Source organism: Centruroides vittatus, unplaced genomic scaffold, assembly GCF_030686945.1.
Source record: "Centruroides vittatus isolate TY-2023 unplaced genomic scaffold, ASM3068694v2 contig_3103, whole genome shotgun sequence".
Lineage (NCBI taxonomy): Eukaryota > Metazoa > Arthropoda > Arachnida > Scorpiones > Buthidae > Centruroides > Centruroides vittatus.
In genome coordinates this window covers 97034-117529 of record NW_027121999.1, presented here as the reverse complement: position 1 = coordinate 117529, position 20496 = coordinate 97034, and the positions used below count along the sequence as shown (strand labels likewise).

The 20496-nt window shown below is 31.6% G+C and overlaps 1 protein-coding gene across 1 annotated transcript; it reads right to left on the bottom strand.

The window, feature by feature from the left end:
- Positions 1–1571: 1571 nt before the first annotated feature.
- Positions 1572–18537, bottom strand: LOC136973189 (probable glutamate receptor). Its single transcript, XM_067267894.1, has 9 exons — positions 18484–18537; positions 17055–17102; positions 16653–16750; positions 16491–16581; positions 13293–13451; positions 12969–13116; positions 12666–12898; positions 11500–11753; positions 1572–1759 (listed from the first exon to the last, which is right to left on the bottom strand). Exons 2-9 carry the CDS (start codon positions 17091–17093, stop codon positions 1666–1668), a joined length of 1116 nt encoding a protein of 371 aa, XP_067123995.1. The 5' UTR covers positions 17094–17102; positions 18484–18537; the 3' UTR covers positions 1572–1665.
- Positions 18538–20496: the final 1959 nt, after the last annotated feature.

Sequence of the window (20496 nt, the reverse complement as noted above, 5' to 3'; positions counted from 1 at the left end):
TATAATACTCCAAGTTATTTAAGAAATTTAATTGATTTTGCATTTACTAATAACTATTTTATAATTGGAAAAAAATTTTATAAACAGAGAGATGGCATTTTCATGGGTTTAGCAACCAAAATTGGCTGAAATTAGGGTTAATCTTACCTTAGGTAGCCAAGATGGCGGCTCGTCTCTAATTCCAGCAAGGAAACAATGGGACGCACATTCTAACCTCACCTAACCTGTTCTAATAAACTACCATAATTATTAGCAACCAAATTATTAGAATAGGTTAGGTTAGGTTAGAACGTGCGTCCCACTGTTTCCTTGCTGGATCTAGAGACGAGCCGCCATCTCGGCTACCTAAGGTAACATTAACCGAAATTAGTATGGTGAATATAGATAGGAACATTGCCAATTTAAAATGGACGGTACGCAGATGAAATTTTAGTGATCTATGATAGTAAAATACTTTCAGTTAGAAAGATATTGAAATAAATCAACGTATTCAATTTACTCATGAATGCGAAATCAAGGAAAGTTTAAATTATTTGGATATAACGATAAAAATATTTAATGATCGTCTGGAGGATTGTAAGTTTGAAAAACAATATAATACTGAAACAGTTATTCGTTTTGAAACCTATTTCCACAGAATCCATAAAGAAAACGTGTATTTAATGGAAATTAAAAACGTTCTTACAAGAAAACCAACAGTGATGTTTTGAAAAATGAAGTCAGGGAGATAAATAAGAAATATTTATTGAACAGATATCCCTCAAGATTGATACTTGGATGATACGAAAAATGTTCAAGAAATAGGTATAACGATACAGAGAAAAATAGAAATAAAACAGTATGCATCCTTCCTGTATATTAAAGGTTTATTTGACAAATATAATAAAATGTTGAATATACAAATTAAACTATTTCCTTTTCAAAATAATAGACTTTCGAAGTTAACAACGAAAACAAGAAAAAAAAATATTGTAAAAAGAAGAATCAAGGAACATTACGCAATAGTTAAGTAAAATAATGTAGTTAATTTGAATGTCGGAATGATTGTTGATGCTTATGAGGGTAGGTGATAGAGAAGATAAATACAGCAAGGTAGAATGCTGTCAAAAGCAAGATGTTGGTGATACGAGTATTACAAGTTGTATGGCTATTAAGTCCACTGAACAGGCCTTGTTGTGATCAGGGCAAAATGCACTTGGAGGTAATATAGGTTATTAAAGAAAGTTTTTCTGCTGATTCTTTAAAAAAAATGTGTCGTTTGAGTCTTTAATTTTAACTTTTAATAATGGTTTAAAACGTCTAACTTTTCATCACTATCGAAAGAGAATAATTTTTCGGGTATACTACAATACAAACAATTTTAAGAAAAGTAGCAATATTTTCTTATCTGTGGAAATCCGTAAACATGTTCCTAATTAAATTAAGTTTGATAGTTGTTTAAAATTTTTATGTTTTATCTTAATTGATTTAATTTGCATTATTTATGAATACTAACGAATTACATTCAATTCGAGAAGTTTCAAGCATGATAATTAATAACGTAAATTTATGATAGTTGAAAAGAGGATGTTTTTCGGCAAAACAGGAATTCAATAATGAAATAGATTGTAGACAATATATATCCAATTACAAGTACAATGAATGGACTGAGGAAATCGTCGAGAGTCAAAGAACGTAATTCAGATGGAATTGCAATGTCGTTTCTTTTTCAAATCCTTCGACTTTGTTAATAATTCCTGCTTCGAAAAGTCGAATCACTCTGAAAATAAAAAAGACATTAATAATTATCAATTATTACTTATTAATTTTTGTATAATTACTTTATTTTGTAGGTGATAATATAAAACGTGTAAAATAATGGTTATATTGCAAACACAAATTAAAGATAAAACGGTATTGGCCTAAATGGTTCAAGCCCAAGGATCCGTGGTTCGGTGGGAGGAAGCGGAGATCGTCCAACAAGTACACTCTCCAATTTTAGCGAAACTGCCGAAAAAATGGAAATTTACAGGAGCAAACTTGAAGAAGGATGCATTAACGCCAGAGATGCGGAGGGTCTTCCATCAGCATGGAAGTTTGCCATTAAAAAGCTTACAAGTAGCACATGAACTGAAGTTTGATCCATAATCGCTTTAAGAAAATTAGTAACTACTATTTGGTTTTGGTAGAATGTATTAATGTTTAGCCAATGTTAGTATGTTATTTTATTTTTACACTTATGTACCATTTACGTTTTAATTTTTATTCTAATTAGTTCAGTTGTTAACGGTTTTTTGGTATTTTTGAATTTTATACGTGATGTTCCATTTATAATGTATTCCATTTTCGTATGTTCTAACCTGACGATGGTCTATTGAATAGACCGAAAACGTTCGTTTTGTTTTTATTAAACTCCCTCAGCAACAAATAGGATGTTAGTTACTTGATTTTTAAAAATAAAGGTTTAAAAGTTGAATTTATAGATATTAAAACGAAGAAATTAAATTTTTTTTCACAAAATTTTGGTGTTAGAATCGAAGAAAACATCACAAGACAAAAATTTCATGTATTGACATTGATACCCTGTATAATAATTTATTTCAAATTATATTTAAATTAATTTTATATTTTTGTAACAACGATTGAGATTACATTGTCACGCACTTACAGTTCAAACGAATGTAAAATGACATCTAGAGATTGGGAAAAAGTAGAGATTAATTATACGTCATCTGAGGATGGAAAACTATCAGAGTTAAATTAATTATTTTTCTTCTCTTGTAAACTCTATATTTAGATATGACATAATTTATTTCAGCTTACGTGAAAAGCGAATACTTCAGAAGATTATTGGTTTGAACGTCCCAGTTTTTAACAGTTCTCAATCTGGCAGCCCGATCGTGAATGCAATAGAGTTGCCAGATTTAGAATAGTTAAAAACCGGAACATAGATGCAATAACTTATTGGCATTTTCTCTACACATATTTAAAGTAAAATCGATGGAAATATGAAATTAAACTGTAACTTGATTAATGTCCAATCAACTTTTAAAAGTTCATAATTGCAACTGGATTCGAATATGAAGGTAAAAAGCAAGCATGAACAGATCCTAAGTTTTACTTTTGAAATTTTCTTTGCATATGTTTTATATTGGTCCTTGTAGAGTTTTTTCTAATAATGTTCCTCATGAAAATTGTTTTATATACGTAGTAAATAGGGAGTTTTTTCCGGTTTACTAAAATCTATCGGTATCTTTAATAATAACTGAATTTTTAAATGTTCGGCTTTAGATAATGATAATATGGAAAAGTCGTTTAAAGAAAAAAACAACATTCGTAATCATAATTAGATATGAAACCTGCTGCAGTATACGCCCAATACACAACAATGCCTGAATATTATATGGGCGAAAGTAAATTTGTATAAATATTCCAAACAGTTCAAAGATATTCGCCAATTAAAAACTAAACTGAATTTTCTGATGTAAAAATGTTATTAATTAGGTTTGTACAAAAAGAGAAGAATAATTTGAAATAAGTCGCCTAAATAGAAAGGTCAATCGCTAAGAATGTATTGTCTGGAACACAGAGCTAATAAATGTGGTTCATTTTTTGGGAAGGAATATGTCTTCAAATAATTAATTAAATTTGAAATAGTAAATTGAAACTCGGCAGGAAAAATCTGAATTTGTTTTAGTTCAGATAAAAGGGTACAGAATAGAGAAAATAGCTTCGATAGGAAAATAGCGTCGGTTTATCTTATAACATTTCATATTTGTATATATTATATAGAACGTGCTCAGCAAAATATTAAATAATAATCTAACACCTTTATCGTTGCCGAGAAAGTTTAATTGAAAACAAACGTTTTCGACCTACTCCATAGGTCGTCATCAGGTTAAATAAACCGAAAAATGGAACAGTTCCGTTCCAGAGGATCGAATACAAATATTTAAATTTCAAAAAATTGACAACGGATTAAAAGATGATAAATAATAAACGAATATTGTATAAAATTAAAAACAAGGAATAAAATAAAATTAAAATAAACACAGAAAAACTTCTAAATACAAGTACTGTATCAAATAATAAACGAATATTGTATAAAATTAAAAACAAGGAATAAAATAAAAACTAAAAATCAACTTAGAAAAACTCCTAAATACAAGTATCAACTAATACTAATGCAAATTGTTCAATTGCGTGACAATGTAATCAATATTTCAAGTGCGTGACAATGTAATCAACTAATTTTTTTTATTGTTTTGCATTAGTATTAGTTGATACTTGTATTTAGGAGTTTTTCTGAGTTTATTTTTAATTTTTATTTTATTCCTTGTTTTTAATTTTATACAATATTCGTTTATTATTTATCATCTTTTAATCCGTTGTCAATTTTTTGAAATTTAAATATTTGTATTCGATCCTCTGGAACGGAACTGTTCCATTTGTCGGTTTATTTAACCTGATGATGACCTATGAAATAGGTCGAAAACGTTTGTTTTGAATTAAACTTTCTCGGCAACAATAAAGGTGTTAGATTATTATTTAATATTTTGCTGAGCACGTTCTATATAATGTTCTTATGCCGGCACCGGTGGAACATTACAGAAGTTACAGGAAGTTAACGATTAAGCTGATCAAAACTAACTGTAAGTTTGAGTTTTTAAGGGAATGTTTGAAAAACAAGGTTTTTTCCCATGTCAATTTATAGAATCAGCGTCCCAAAAGAATGCCTTTCACTGAAAGTGAGGTTTTGTCTAGCATGCCTTCGAAAGTCTATCAGGATAGCGAAAAACAGAAAGTATGGGCTTTTGCGTGAGATTATCGACTTTGAAAATAGTATATATAATGATGATCCGGAAAAGTTAATGGAAATTAACAAAGGAGTAGTTGGACTAACAGACTAATTTCATAAGAGTTTGACGAAAAAGTATATTAAGAAAATGAAATGGATTATCGCTAAGCAAACAACAAGAAAGAATAAGAAAAACCTTGCAGCATTTGTTATGTGGGACCAAATAGAGGTACCAGAGAAGATTGAAGAAGTTCTAGAAAAAGGCCCGAACTTCGTCCCTGAGAATCCAGGAAGTTGGGAAACCTCGATTCAAGAGATTGAAAGAGGAATCGTTGGGCTAGATTCGTTAGAAAAAGTTTATATTAGATGGAAAACGGTCATTAAAAACCAAGAACGTTGGAAGCTAGGAGAACTTAGGAATAACGATATTCGGATTACTAAGCGTTGGCTGAACGTAAGCGATTTACTGGTAACAAGAGCGGACAAAAGTAAACAATTGGTGATCATGAAAAGAGAAACTTACAAAAAGGCGATAGAGGATTACATCGAAAAGACGGAATGTGAAAAGGTTAACGTTAATATTATTGAGAACATTGATAGACGGGTCAAGAAGCTAGAAGGAACGAAGCTTTGTACTGTATTACCTTTTCTTAAAAAGTGCCGAAACCCAAGGCGTGCTATTCCAAGATTGTTTGCATTCGCTAAAACTCACAAAGAAGATAAACAAATTAGGCCAATAGTAGAAAAGTGCAGGGGACCGACTTTTGTCTTAGAAAAAAGATAACACAAGTTTATCTCCTCCCAACTTGAAAGCAACGCACTAGTGGCACAAGATCCTGGAACTGTGGTTAAGGAAATTCAACACATATCGTTAATGGAAAAGGAAGTAGGAACGGTATTGGATTATGAGAGCTTATATCCGTCCATAAGAATTCTATCATGCAAGGAAGTACTACTCGAATTATTGTTCAGCAGAATCCCTGAATTGTTACTTTACAACAACGATGTAGTAGAACTGGCTAACCTGATATGCTACGAATCTATCTTCAGCTATGATGGACAAGCATATAGACAAAAAAGAGGGATTCCAATGGGAAGTTTGATCTCAGGAATTCTTTGTGAGTTGGTTGTGAGAAAACTGGAGAAAAGTTTTGTTTGACTTCCGTAAAAATATAGTATATTTTAAAAGATATGTAGACGACATCTTTATATTATGGAAAAATAACCGTAAGATTAATGAGTTCATTGAAAGCATCAATCGTAATAACGACGGCCTAAAACTGAAATTAGAACAGAAAAGTTCCGTAACAATTCATTTTTTAGACATCAACATCCAGTTCAAAAACGGGCATTTATCTATATTTGAATAAATGCTCAGAGTTTTAAAACTTTACTACTCAGACACCTTATATCCCTGAGAAATTATTAATTTAATAGTGCAAACGTTTTCCACCTGTTCCACAGGTCATCTTCAAGCAATTTTTACTTTTGGAATTTATCTCGTGCAGGATCGAACGTATATGCGCAAGATATTTCAAATTTTAAAAACCGTTGGAACATTCCATGTAAAATATAAAATATAAACAATGATAAAAACATTAATAAAATTAAATAAATAAACGTATTGATCCGCTAAATAATAAGGGATGTAAGCTGACATAATATATATCTATATACTATACGGGATGAGGATACGCTGTATGCTTGATTAAATGGGGTGTTTGTCAATCATGAATTTCCACGCAATTGGCAAATTCGTTGCATCTTTATAGTTCAAACATCCACCTGTTGTCCCTGATCTGTATATTTCAAATTTTTCCATGGTTAATGCTAACGATGGTGAGCGTACTTGTTTGATAACTTTGGCTTAGGGATCAGTAATTAATTGGAATGAAGCCAAAGTTATCAAACAAGTACGCTCACCATCGTTAGCATTAACCATGGAAAAATTTGAAATATACAGATCAGGGACAACAGGTGGATGTTTGAACTATAAAGATGCAACGAATTTGCCAATTGCGTGGAAATTCATGATTGACAAACACCCCATTTAATCAAGCATACAGCGTATCCTCATCCCGTATAGTATATAGATATATATTATGTCAGCTTACATCCCTTATTATTTAGCGGAACAATACGTTTATTTATTTAATTTTATTATTGTTTATATTTTATATTTTACATGGAATGTTCCAACGGTTTTTTAAAATTTGAAATATCTTGCGCATATACGTTCGATCCTGCACGAGATAACATTCCAAAAGTAAAAATTGCTTGAAGATGACCTGTGGAACAGGTGGAAAACGTTTGCACTATTAAATTAATAATTTCCCAGGGATATAAGGTGTCTGAGTAGTAAAGGGCATTTATCTACCAGTGTTTACGTTAAACCAACGCACAGTCCGCTTTATATCCCCTCGCAATCAAATGATCCATATCATTATAAAATGGCGGCATTCCGGGCTCTAATCAGAAGGGCCTTTCTATATTGTGACAACGTTATGGACAGAGCTAAGGAAATTAACAGAATTCTACAGGTAGCCGAAACCTTAGGATACAGGAAAAGCGCAATAACAGGTATGGTTAAAAGGTACGAGAAGAACGTAGCAAGAGGCTCTAAACAAGGTCCCGCTAAGATCACTAAATTCACTTATAACAGATATGCCAAAAGCATTATGAAAGAAATTGCGAACCGCAATGAGACATCAATAATTCTGAAAAGAGCCCCGAACCTTTATAAGATTTTAAGGAATGACAAGGATAGCATTAAGAAGGAAGAAAAAGCGGATGTGTATAGGATACCATACGAGAACGCACAGCTGGGAATTAAGAAAGATTATATCGGCGTTACGACAAGGGGTTTGAGTGTAAGACTCAAGGAGCACAAGTATAACATCAGAAAAAGCTCCAACGCCACGGTACTATCCCAAATGGCTCAGACCGAAAGCTCGATAGTTAAATGGGATGAAGCGGACATTATAAAACCCGTTAGCCCCCCAACGTTGGCAAGGACCGCTGAGAAGATAGAAATTTACAAGAGAAAACTAGAATGGGCGTGTATAAATGCGAGGGACGCTGAGGGCCTTCCATCGGCCTGGAAGTATATGGTTAAAAACTCTGCAAGGAACTCTTAATTTACATGTTTATCTTATGGTTCTGCATTAGTTTTAGTTGATGCTTTTATTTAGTTGTTTTTCTGAGTTTATTTTTAATTTTTATTTTGTTTTTTATTTTGTTTTTTAATTTTATACAATATTAGTTTATTATGTATCATCTTTTAATCCGTTGTTAATTTTTTAAATTTAAATATTTGTATTTGTATTCGTTCTTCTGGAACGGAACTGTTCGATTTATTTAGCCTGATGATGGCCTATGGAATAGGTCGAAAACGTTTGTTTAAATTAAACTTTCTCGGCAAAGATAAGGTGTTGGATTTCGTTTATATAAATTTTTTAGAATCAAATCATCTATATATTTTATAATGTGGGGTAAACTTAGTTAATAAACGTTCAAACTTCTCAACTGCTACTTTTATCAAAAAATTTTTATTCTGCAGATCGATAGTTCTCTTTAAAGAGTAAATCAATGTTCTAAGCCAGGGGCGGAGAACTTCTTCGAGCCCGCGTGGCATATAGTAAGCATACTTAGCTTTAAAGATGTTTATGCGTGCCAAAGTGTTAGACTTCGAAAAACGTTATTTATAAATAAATTAAACAAAAATATGCTTTAATTAGAATAAATAAAAAAGCTAATTGAAAAAAGATGATCAGATGATAAACCGAAAGTATGAATGAAAAATAGGTTACGTGTCAGATATTTTCTCCTTACGTGTCACTTTGACCACGTGTGCCATAGGTTCGCCTGTCCTAAGCTGTATGTGCTGTTTCTTTGTTAAACTTTTTTATTCTGTTAAATTTGTTTGGTAATCCGATATTTCTTTCCTTTCATTAAATAACCTAATAATATAAAAAATAGTCATCGGAAGAGAATCAACAACTTGACTTAGAAGCGGAAATATTTATCATACAAGTATACAAGCATTGAAAGCAATCACGTGACTGATTCAAATTAAAGTACGAGGGCTTTTTTTTAAATAAGGTCCGTTTGTGAATGAAAATGAGAATAATGCGCAATCACGGCAGTATGCATGCGCTTCTGCTCCGAGCAAGCTTGGCGAGCGTTTTGACGCCATTTGCAGCCATAGCGTCTGTCTGTATGCTGAGCTGTAGAAGTTTAAAATGTTTAAGAAAATTGAGTCTCCCGCCGACTGTGAGATACGATCTGTTATTCGATTCTTGAATGCAAGAAACTTGGCAGCATCGGAAATTCACCGTCATATTTGTGAAGTTTACGGTGATAATGCTATGAGTGACAGTAAAGTTCGAAAATGGGTAAGAATGTTCAAGGATGGGCGAGTTAATGTGCACGATGAGCCACGCCCTGGCCGACCTTCTCTGATTTCTGAGGATTTGATTCGTGATGTGGATAACAAAATTCGAGAGGACCGACGATTCACGATTTCAACGTTATCAATTGAATTTCCACAGATTTCAAGATCAGTTTTGTATACCATTGTTTCGGAGAAACTGAATTATCGAAAATTGTTTTCTCGGTGCGTTCCAAGACTGCTTTCTGACGATCACAAAACAAAAAGATTAAACAGTGCTTTATCGTTTTGACTCGATACGATCATCTACACAGTCCAGACCTTGCACCCAGTGATTTTCACTTGTTTCGATACTTAAAGGAGTTCCTTGGTGGTCAACATTTCAACGACGAAGAAGTGAAAACTGCAGTCGTGGATTGGGCTTCTTGACAGGCGGCAGATTTCTTTGAAGTCGGAATTCAAAAAATTGTTGAGCGGTATGACAAATGTTTAAACAAAATGGAAATTATGTAGAAAAGTAGATAAAAGTATGTAGAATATGGAAAAAAATATATTTTAACGATATTTACAGTATTTTTCTTCTTATTTAAAAAATGGACCTTATTTTAAAAATATTTCCATGAAAAATAAGATTATTAGTGTTATGACATTTTTAAAAATTTATTTTCCTCATTGAAAATCTTCGAAAATCGTTACATCTTTAATTGAATTTTTGCTTTCAAGTATAATTATTTAATGATCAGATACTAGAATTGCCCCAAGTAATGCCGTGTTTCCCTCATTTGTTAGTGCAAAGACTAATAGACTTGAGGGATCATCACCAATTTTTATATGATAGTGTAAATATGCAATCAGTTTTAAATTTAAGATATTAAAGTGATTATAATTTTCGGTATCGACAGTCTTCCACCCAAAGAGCAATACCAAAACCAATCAAATAAAATAGGGAATGGCTTGGGTACTATACACAAACCAATTGAACAGTGTATAAATTATCAACAATTTATCAACGTCTGAATTGGGAATTCAATAGACAACAAGAAGAATTATCGGATTTTTCTTAAAATTATGTTTACATAATCATGACTTGAATTTTTTTATAACGGAATAGGAAATATTTTTTAATATTGATTGTAACTTCTAATTAGGTACGCCGTCTCCAGCAGATGACACTAACAATTTAATTATTTTGCTATCAGAGAACTGTATTCTTTCATGGGGCCTCCTGTCTCTCTGGTTTTCAAAAATGGTCTCGTCTTTCTTCTAACCAACTCTGTTCTCGAGAGTAAGGAAAGACAGACAGACCGACCACAGTGGGAATTTATAGGTTCACCATTTTTTTTTCAAATTGCAGTCAAACAACTATTACAGTTCGAAAAGTATTTATAAATAAAAGTACTTATAAATAACTATACCGAGTTGATATCTCACAGATTACATGTTTGCGGAAGGTCAAATATCGTGAGAATTGATATGTGAAGTAATTTTATGTATCAAGCTTTTACAGCAGTTATTCAAGAAGTTGGGAATCAAACGATTTTATTTTTCTGGAAATCCCCGTGTTTGAAGATGTAACAAGAGAAGGTAAGTTGAATGGACTTAACATAATTTTGTGCTAGATTTAAAACAATCACAGAATAAACAGCAACGTGCAAAAGAACGCTACAATCAAAATTAAATTCTCCCGCAACACTCTGAAAGTGGCAAAGTGCTTTATTGCAAAGGTCTAAGAGAACATAATTTCGCTGCCCGATTTACTGGTCCCTTTGAGGTTTACACGGAGTTTAAATTTGAACACATATCATTGATTTTTCGGTTGTACCTACACAGATAACTCAAACTTGTGTGTAATGTCGCGGCGTTGGAAAGAATCATGAAGACAATGCTTATGGAAGTGAAGATGAGGAAGGTAAAAAGGAAACATCTGTGTTGCATTTACGTTCACGCACTGTCTCACGTTTCTGAGATTTTGGACTGGAATTCAATCTTAAAATATTAAATATGATGGAATACGGTGTCGTATTAAAACTTGTTTGATTGGAAGTTATGATCTGCTTGCTGCGTTATTTCAGATTTGAGGTCGTAATGGATATCAGATGTGTATTAAATACTAATCGCATTAGTATATACATTAGTTATATAAAAGAATTTATAATGATTTTTCCATTAGCACAATTCTCGCAATTTAATGCACTACGTGGCCGTTAGATCTCCGTATAATTAAATTTTTTATTCAGTTTGGTTTTCTTCAATTTTAGTAATCTATTTATAATTCCACTATTTAAATTGACTAATTTTGGTAAATTTAAACTGAAAATAAACGAAATCTTACATTTTATCCAGATATTTCTTGTATGGAAATCCTTTTCTTACTCCATACGCTGTTGTGTAGGTAACAAGTGTATCTTTTGAATTTAGAATCTTACTGAAATCATTTTCTTTCCTCATTACTCCTATGAAAAGATCGGTTTGTATGAATGCAAAGCGGCCTTTCATGACTTTTTCATATGCCTCTTTTAAATAGAATATATTATTGGTCGAAGTGATATGTTCCTTGAGTATCTTTGCATTCCCAAATGTTGATTCCTAAACAGTCAATTAAAGAAATTAATTAACTTTTCTTTGATTAGTTATAACAAATAAAATTTTAGAATTGAAATCCTAAGAAAAATTATATGTTAAATACAGTGGTGCCTCATATAACGTACTTAATCCGTTTCAGGTGCACGTCCGTTATACGAAACGCATTTTCCCATAGAAATGCATGTTAAAACATCGAATTCGTTCCGCAGCATAAAATATCCGTACTGTATCATAAAAAATGAACATGGAATGCGTTCTTTTATTCCTCCGCGTAACTCTGCGCGAGCGACATCCGTTTAAATATTCCTGCAAAACGCGTTCCTAAATTCCGGTGGGAGTGCACGCCGTCGAACGGCAAAAACGGCCCCTTGTAGCAGTAGTTTACGGTGGAAAGAAACATGGCGTCCTCCATGGCTCAGATAGTTTCGTTTCCGGGTCCATTATGTAGTTTTATGAATGAGAATTTAGAAATTGAAAGCGCGAGTTAGCGCACTCGGTGATGTAAGTGTCTTTACGAAGTTTTTTTTCGAGGCCATTTTGAATGCTTCTTCAACAAGTAATTTATTTTATGGTTGAATTTTACAATTGGGACCCTTCTTTTGCCTTTTAAAGCTCATATTTTAGAATTATAGATTCCTCCATCACGATACTATCGATAGTGCGGGCGCCGCCATCTTTCTTTCTTTCACCGTCGTTCCTAAATGCCTAGAAACAGCAGCGCACTCCCGTAGTAGCGGAGACGCAGAGCTACCGCTATTAAAGAACGCACCGATGAAACAGTCACCAATTATGCTGGAAAGTCCGTTGCTCGAGTCACGTAACGGCCAAACAGAAAGTCCGTTGTTCGCAGCGTACGTTATACGAGGCGTACGTTATACGAGGCACCACTGTGATTACAAAATTCAATATTTTTACCAAAATAAAAGAGGTAATAGCCTCGCCGTTTGGAGCTCCACACGAAAATTCTCCACTTTTTACATCACGTGCTAATTCGTCGAATGTGGTAGGGACGTAAGCCGCCTTTGGAGCCATTAAAGATGCCATTAATTTTCCGCTGTAACTTGATACCAGAATTACGGAAACGAATAACCATATTCCCATGGATAGTCTAGCAGGATCTCTATTGCTGTAGCGATTTATACTTGGTACTGCAAATTTTATCATTTTTATTTTTACGGTCAGAAAGTTTATGTTAACACTAAAACAACACCAACTTACCATTAAAAACTAAAGTACCGAAGAGAAACCAGAAGACTTTCGACAGTGATTCTAATTTTTTTATTCGGTACACGTTCTTCTCTAACTTCATAATTCCATATAAGGCTATTCCAAATATTTTGACTGCGAGAAATATCGACAACCAGAGCTGGAAAATATAGAAGAATTATATTAAATTCAAATTAAATAATAAATGCAGCATTATTATAAACGTAAATATTTGCGTTTATTTTGCTTATGAAGTATAATTATACTAAAAGTTTTTTTATTAAAAGTACTTTATTTTAATGTTATGAAATATAAAAAAGTTTACTGAATTTTTACAAGAGGAGTGAATGGTTTTGTAACTGAATCCCAGTTTGATTCCTGACTACCCATTTTTATGATAAATTGGCCTGTTTCGAATATGACGTGAGAAGAATAGTCGAGACCTTGAGATCGTTCGTATGTCATCAAAAGAGGAGTAAAGGCCAAATCCGCTTCCTAGTAAACAGAAGATTAAATTTCATTATGTGAAATCTGAAATTTATAAAATTATAAATTCTGAGAACAGTTATAACTTTCCGTTGATCTAGATTTGAATTATATAACTTAATACAGTGGTACCTCGGTATACGTCTGCTTTAGAATACGTCCTGTTTGGACGAAACAAATTTTGCTCGGTATACGATTTTTGTTCGGTATACGACTTAATTCAATTAGGCGCACCATCTATGAACAAATAGCACTATCGGTGCACTAGACCAGACTACACGTTCGCGGTGCCACGGTCTATAACTTTGTTAAATTTCTTCTGATTTTAATTTGTAAGTACAGTAGAGAACCGAAAATCGGAATCAATTGGGGACTGGGGTTGTTCAGATTAGTGATTTGTTCCGATTACCGATTATGTACGAATAAATATATTAACCTGTCCGATGTTCAAATTTTTCTCCGTTGCGTGTCGCTTCGTGTTGAATTTTCGTCGATTTTAAGCCTAACGAAAATTTTTATAATAATAATCGAGGCTATCGTATCGTTAAAAATTATTTCTGCATTTTGTACAAACAAAATAAATATATTGAAGAATATAAAAACATAAAAATTATACTTTAGAAGTAAATCTAGTATCAAAAACGTTCGATTCAGCACGACACAGTCCGACTGAAAATCATTCCGATTACCGGCGATTCCGATTACCGGGGTTCCGATTAACGAGTCTCTACTGTAAAACTTTATTTTTATCAATCATGAATTGCAAAAAGGCAAATGAAAAGCAACAGAAAACAAAAAAAAAAAAAAAAAAAAAAAGACTAGAATCACAATGGAACTGAAAAAAGAGATTGTTGAGAAATATGAAGGTGGCATGCGTGTTCGAGATTTAGCTGTTGCATACCGTATTCCGAGAACGACGATATCGACAATCGTGAAACATAAAGACATTATTAAATCTGCTAACGTTGCGAAACGGGTTAAATCAATTTCTAAACAGAGATCAGAGACATTAGATCATGTTGAGAAATTGCTTTTGCTTTCGATAACTGAAAAACAATGTGCTGGTGACAGCGTATCAGAAGCAATTATTTGCGATTGTTACTGTAATAACTTTAAAAATTTATAATAAAACTTATTCTTTTATTAATGTGCTCAAACAGTGTTTCAATTATTTTACAATCCCATTAATATTCCATATCAAGAGGAATTTTTTTTTTTTATATGAGAACGGATTAATCATTTTTACATTATTTCTTATGGGAGAGGTTACTTTGGTATACGTCCTATTCGGTATAAGTCCAAACATCAGGAGCGGATTAAGGTCGTATATCGAGGTTCCACTGTAGTCAGTTGTTGTTGAACAAGTTCGATATTTTATTAACGAAAGTAGATTTGAATTCGAATTTTAAACGCTTAAATTACAAGTGAAGCTAAGTTTTTATACTTATAAAATGCGCATTTAAGAAACTATGCCAAAATACAAAATGTATTAATAACTGTTATGTATTTTATTACGTTCCTAGACGAGAAAGGGCTAAATAAAACAGCGTTAAACGAGGTGATTTTAGCACATAGTAAATAGCGAAAGGGAAACACGTGACCAAAAGTAAACAGATTTTATTTTAATTTTAAGTTATTTTTATACTAATTTGCATAATTATATATGTTAAATAACACGTAAACGTATGCACACAGATATATAAAGTTCATATTTTGTGATGAAGATCCTGGCTCTTCTGAAATTCTTGATTTTTTTTCAATGACGTCGTCTAATGTCATTTGTTGCTTTTTTTTTCTTTCGTTAAGAAAATGTCGATAGCAGGATATTGCATCCAAAACTGCTCGTTTTGCTTTCGCACTCTTTTCAAAATCTGGATTATTCGCTACAATATCATCGGCGATTTCGGTTATGTTTACCAAACTTTTACTAAGGAAATCTGTAAAGAACTTCTTTGGGTTCTTCGTTTTTAGAATCACTATTTTCCAGTTCTACACGAATTCCTTGTTCTGCCAGTTCTTGAAGGTCGTCATTGGTAAGGTTCTCACCAGAAATCTGCAGTAACTCCTCAATATCCTGCTCGTCTTCTCCTAATCCTGCTATATCGATTAGGCTAACAATTTGGTCAATGTAACGATACAGCGATAGGCTCTTCTCGTTGAGAAACCTTGGATAATTCCAGCCATTACTTCTTCCACACTCCGTTCGTGCATTTATCAGTTAATTCTTGACAACAAAGTCGATATTGCCTATGGCATCCATGATGTTATATATTTTCCAAAATTGCACCAAACAAACATGTATTTAAAGAAAGTACAGCGCTTCGCCGAATTGCCACCTTTTTCTGAATGAGTCGTGTTCGTAAATAATCGTAGTATATACGAATCAATGAAATGCCGCGATAATTTGAATCATTGTAAATTTTAAACTTTTTTTAGTCTTCGAGCAGACCGCGTTACATCGAATCGCTTTAATCGAGGCAGCGTTAAGCGGGGTCTTATAATACTTATATTGCAAGATCATATAATGTTAATAGCAATGGCGCGTTACATCTTCATGGTGTTTAGGTGAATTAAGGGTTGCATATACAGTTTTGACTTCAGACATTATCTTCGGTTGACTTTCGGTCGGGAAATATTTTTTATACACAATTGATATGGTGGGGGGCCCCAGACAATTGCTATTTTTACCCATAAGATACCGCGCCACTGAATAATAATTTTTCCCAAATTTATTCCAGAACATGCATATAAACATAAATTTGCAAATGCCGGAAAGATATAAAAGACTTTATTTCTTAGATAATAGTAATTTTATACGAGTTATGATGAAAATTACATAAACTTTTCAAAAGAAGGTAATTATTTTACTACAACCCAATCATTTCGGTTTGGCAAAAGTATTTCAGAAATTATTTTACAATACACTAAGTAGGTTTATTGCTAGATCATTTTACTTTTTTGTATGAATTGTGTTTTTACTAAAAAAATTTCATATCAATGAAATAGTATGTCAATAAGGAAAATAAGTTTCTTTTTGTGTTAGATTACCTGATTAATTACTTGTCCAACTGTACCCAACCAGTTTCCATTCTCGTCTTGTTTTCCAAAGAAGTCTGGTAACGGTTCCACAACACGATAGCTACGAAATAATTTAAACAAAACAACTTACAAAACAAGAAAAACCGGTAATAATCGAAATAAAATTTATACCTGAAATTCAGTTTATCGTGAATTATTTTAAAGGTGTTGTAAAATAATCCTCCTAATATTTGTTTGCTATTTTTATCTATCTGAAGGAGGTTGGGATGCTAAAATAAATTTAATTTTTACGTAAAATAACAATAGTAAAATAAATATATTATATTTTAGGGTTAATGTTACCCTTGGTGCCAAGATGGCGGTTCGTCTCTGATTCCAGCAAGGAAACAGTGGGACGCAAGTTCTAACCTATCCTAACCTATTCTAATAAATTACCATAATTTTTAGCAACCAAATTATTAGAATAGGTTAGGTTAGAACGTGCGTCCCACTATTTCCTTGCTGGAATCAGAGACGAGCCGCCATCTTGGCACCAAGGGTAACATTAACCCATTTTAGTAAAGAGAAAATTACATTGATTCCCGCTATCTTCCAAACGTAACTTCTGTTCATCTTCTTGTACTTTAAGAATATTTTGTTTACTTAAATTACTAAATAAAAAAAGGAATTTTTAGAAGACGTGATTGGTTAATTGATTTAAATAGATATTAATTCTTTTAAAATGAATTTAAATTTATTAAAATAAAATTACTCGATAAGTTTTATATTTATATTGTAACTAACATTGCATAATCGTCTCATTTACCGTATTATTACATATTTAAGATGCACTTTTTTCTGATGTATTTGAATTTAAATTTAGGTTGTGTCTTAAATTGAAAGGTGATTTTTCTAGTTTGGATTTTCATTGTCGATCTTCGAAAATTTACATATCATAAAAGCTATTTAGTATTTTCTATTTTATATTTTCTATTAATTATACCTTATCTTCAGAACTCTAACTACGTTAGAGTTCTGAAGATAAGGTATAATTAATAGAAAATTAACAACTTGTTTGATAATTAGCAACTTGTTTATATTTGTTAGTTGTAAAATTAGCAACTTGTTTATATTCCGTAAATAGTTGCATACATCATGACATGTATAGTACTGTACATATATAAATATAGCATCACATAATATGGGATATATACTGTACTTATATAATTTTATTATTACTTCGAATTTAAGATGAACTTCCTCTTAGGTTTTTAGGTGGGTCTTAAATCTGAATTAATTTCGTAATTCAAAATTCTTTCTTGCTTTTTAAAGATTAACATAAAGGTTTTGTAGCATTTTCTATTAATTTTTCAATTATTCTTTTGTCTTTACACAAGTAAAATGAATGGCAACCACCGTATTCACAACCAAAGAGAATTTCGGTTAAATATCCTTTATTTTAATTACACTAAAATAAAGAACAATTTACAAAAATGAAAATAAATAGAAAATACAATACGATTTTCATTACATTAATGTTTTTATTTATTTTATTTTTAAATAAAATTTAAAACTATTTACTTCTAATTATCATCCAGTTGTTTTCTAACCATATCCTTTTTAAACTGCATTTTAAATTAGAAATAATACTATAATTAAGCGAATCGAAGTCATTGTGTATTTATGCGGTTATTTATACTTTTTAAGGAATATAAAAATCCATAATATATGATCAATAAAACAACCTCTCAGTAGAAACTTACATTAAATTATACCGTAAAATGAGTGTTTAATTAACAATCTAATTTAAAACTAAATATTGTAGATACGTTAGTTTAAAATATAAAGATATACATTACTTATTTGAATCGGTCATAAATTATTATAATTGATTTAGATAAAGTATAATTTCAATACTTTATATAATAATAATAATTTAATAATAATAATAATAATTTAATAATAATAATAATAATTTATATAATTAATAATAATATATAATAAGTATAATTTCAATACTTACGTTTACTTTGCGAAATTAAATGTTCGTAATTCCACTGTCTTCTCAAAATGGAAACGTGATGTATTTGTGCCTTGACTGATGATTATTATTTACTCCAATAATTTTATAAATAAAAGTTACCAAGGAAACATATTTGATTATAAAAATCATTTGATTCTAAAAGCAGTTATTTCTAAATTTATAAAAACAACACAATGAACTGTTTTTTCGAATCAACCGAAGCTTTTGTTACTGTACTACCGGTACAATGCTGCTGTTACAATAACTTGATTTATAGATGAGCTTGTCTGTCGTATTTGACTATTCACCTGTAAGGACAACCTTATCTATAAATTATGTTTATATCTATAGAAATAAATTTTTGAATATGTTATGACTCTGGAAACTATTTACTTTTGATATTTCATTATCGTGTTTTCAACTTTTCCCTCTCAAATTATTGATCTTCAGTAGAAAAATCCTTACACGACATTATTCAAGTTTAAATTTAATACGCATATTATGGATGATTTACAGCATTAGAACAACGGAATTTTATTTCTTTACAGAGCCATTTAACGCACGCTTGTTAATTTTAATTAGCTTAATTTCTCATTATTGAATATACTGTATGTAATTAAGTCGATGAAACACAGTTAATCTAAAAAATATTTTATAATTTATCCAAAATTTTACATTTTAAATACAGTAAGCGTCAAAAGCCTCTCAAAGAATGCAGGAAACTGTTTTAAAGAACTGAAAAAAGTTGCAAAGCACATTTAGTACGAAAAACTTTATATTTATTTGCGTAATTATATGTTTACATATATAATTATAATATAGTTATTCGAACAACCTAATTATTTTATTAATAATAGTAATATACTAAGAACATATGCATTGGGAGGGTTTTGACGCTTACTGCATATTCAGTGAAGTAGATTCATATTAATTTTACAAATATAATATTGTATTTTATTTTTTAACTGTTATTTCCTAATAGTTTTTAACGAACATCTTATCGGTTTGGTCAAAGTAACATTTCTATCGTAGAACTTTTACCAAAAATCGCCACAGTCAATTATAAACACACCAATACAAAAACCAAATCAGCAGAAAGGATTACAAACTTAAAGGTTAATCTGTAAAATAAGATCCGCACCTCTGTAACAGAGGTGATGGGATAAAGTACTGTACAACCTCTAATGTATCAGCACTTTGTCAAGAGAAAAGTTAGTATAGGTGGCGTGATGTAATGGTATGTCTATTTATTGGCCAATTTTGAGGCCAATTTTTGGCACTTGGTAGAGCTGGATGCAAAAAATGTACCAAATTTTTGTTTTTTTCAAAATCAAATATGCCTACTCCAATCGATATCGACATTTGACTTATTTCGTGTAAGAATTGGAAGGTTTACGTTGTTAAAAACAAAATAAAACAGTAATACTACATTAAAATAAAGCAGCTTCATCATATAATTTGTTATAACTGTTACTGATGTAGAAGTTTATCAATTACTGTACAATATCATATTTATATCGAATACATTTTTCATGTTCTTAAACATCACTATTACAAACAAACCCAATGCCGACCCCCGAACCTGAAATATTTTCAGTGAAGTCAAATTTGATGTCTACTTTTTGGATCACATTATGAAAAGTAAACGTAAAATACGCAAATCCTGAAAGTATTTTCGTTATTAGAAATGATACAAATTCCGAAAAATCAATTACATAACCATGGTTTCTGATGCAATTCCTATAATTTCATAAGTTTAAGACAAGGAATGAAATCTGAGTCTCCACGCGAGGTAATTAATGCAATCGCATTCATGCGTCTCCCAGGGATTAATTAATTAATTAACACATAGGAAGTTGTGTGCCATCTCACAGATCCAACAGAACATGTTTTCTAACTTTTCTTACATTAAAGCACGAAAAATTCTGAAAAATATTTGTCGTGCTAACTTTTCAACCAATTGACGTGCAGTACAAATACTTTTTCGGAAATAAAGGGACTGGAGTCAAATCC

Coding starts and splice junctions, on each gene's coding strand:
- LOC136973189 (XM_067267894.1), bottom strand. CDS start 17,093: ATGAACAGAAGTTACGTTTGGAAGATAGCGGGAATCAAT. Junction 13,452..16,490: donor TTGGACAAGTAATTAATCAG/GTAATCTAACAC, acceptor TCTGTTTACTAG/GAAGCGGATTTGGCCTTTAC. Junction 12,899..12,968: donor CGGTACTTTAGTTTTTAATG/GTAAGTTGGTGT, acceptor TAAAATTTGCAG/TACCAAGTATAAATCGCTAC.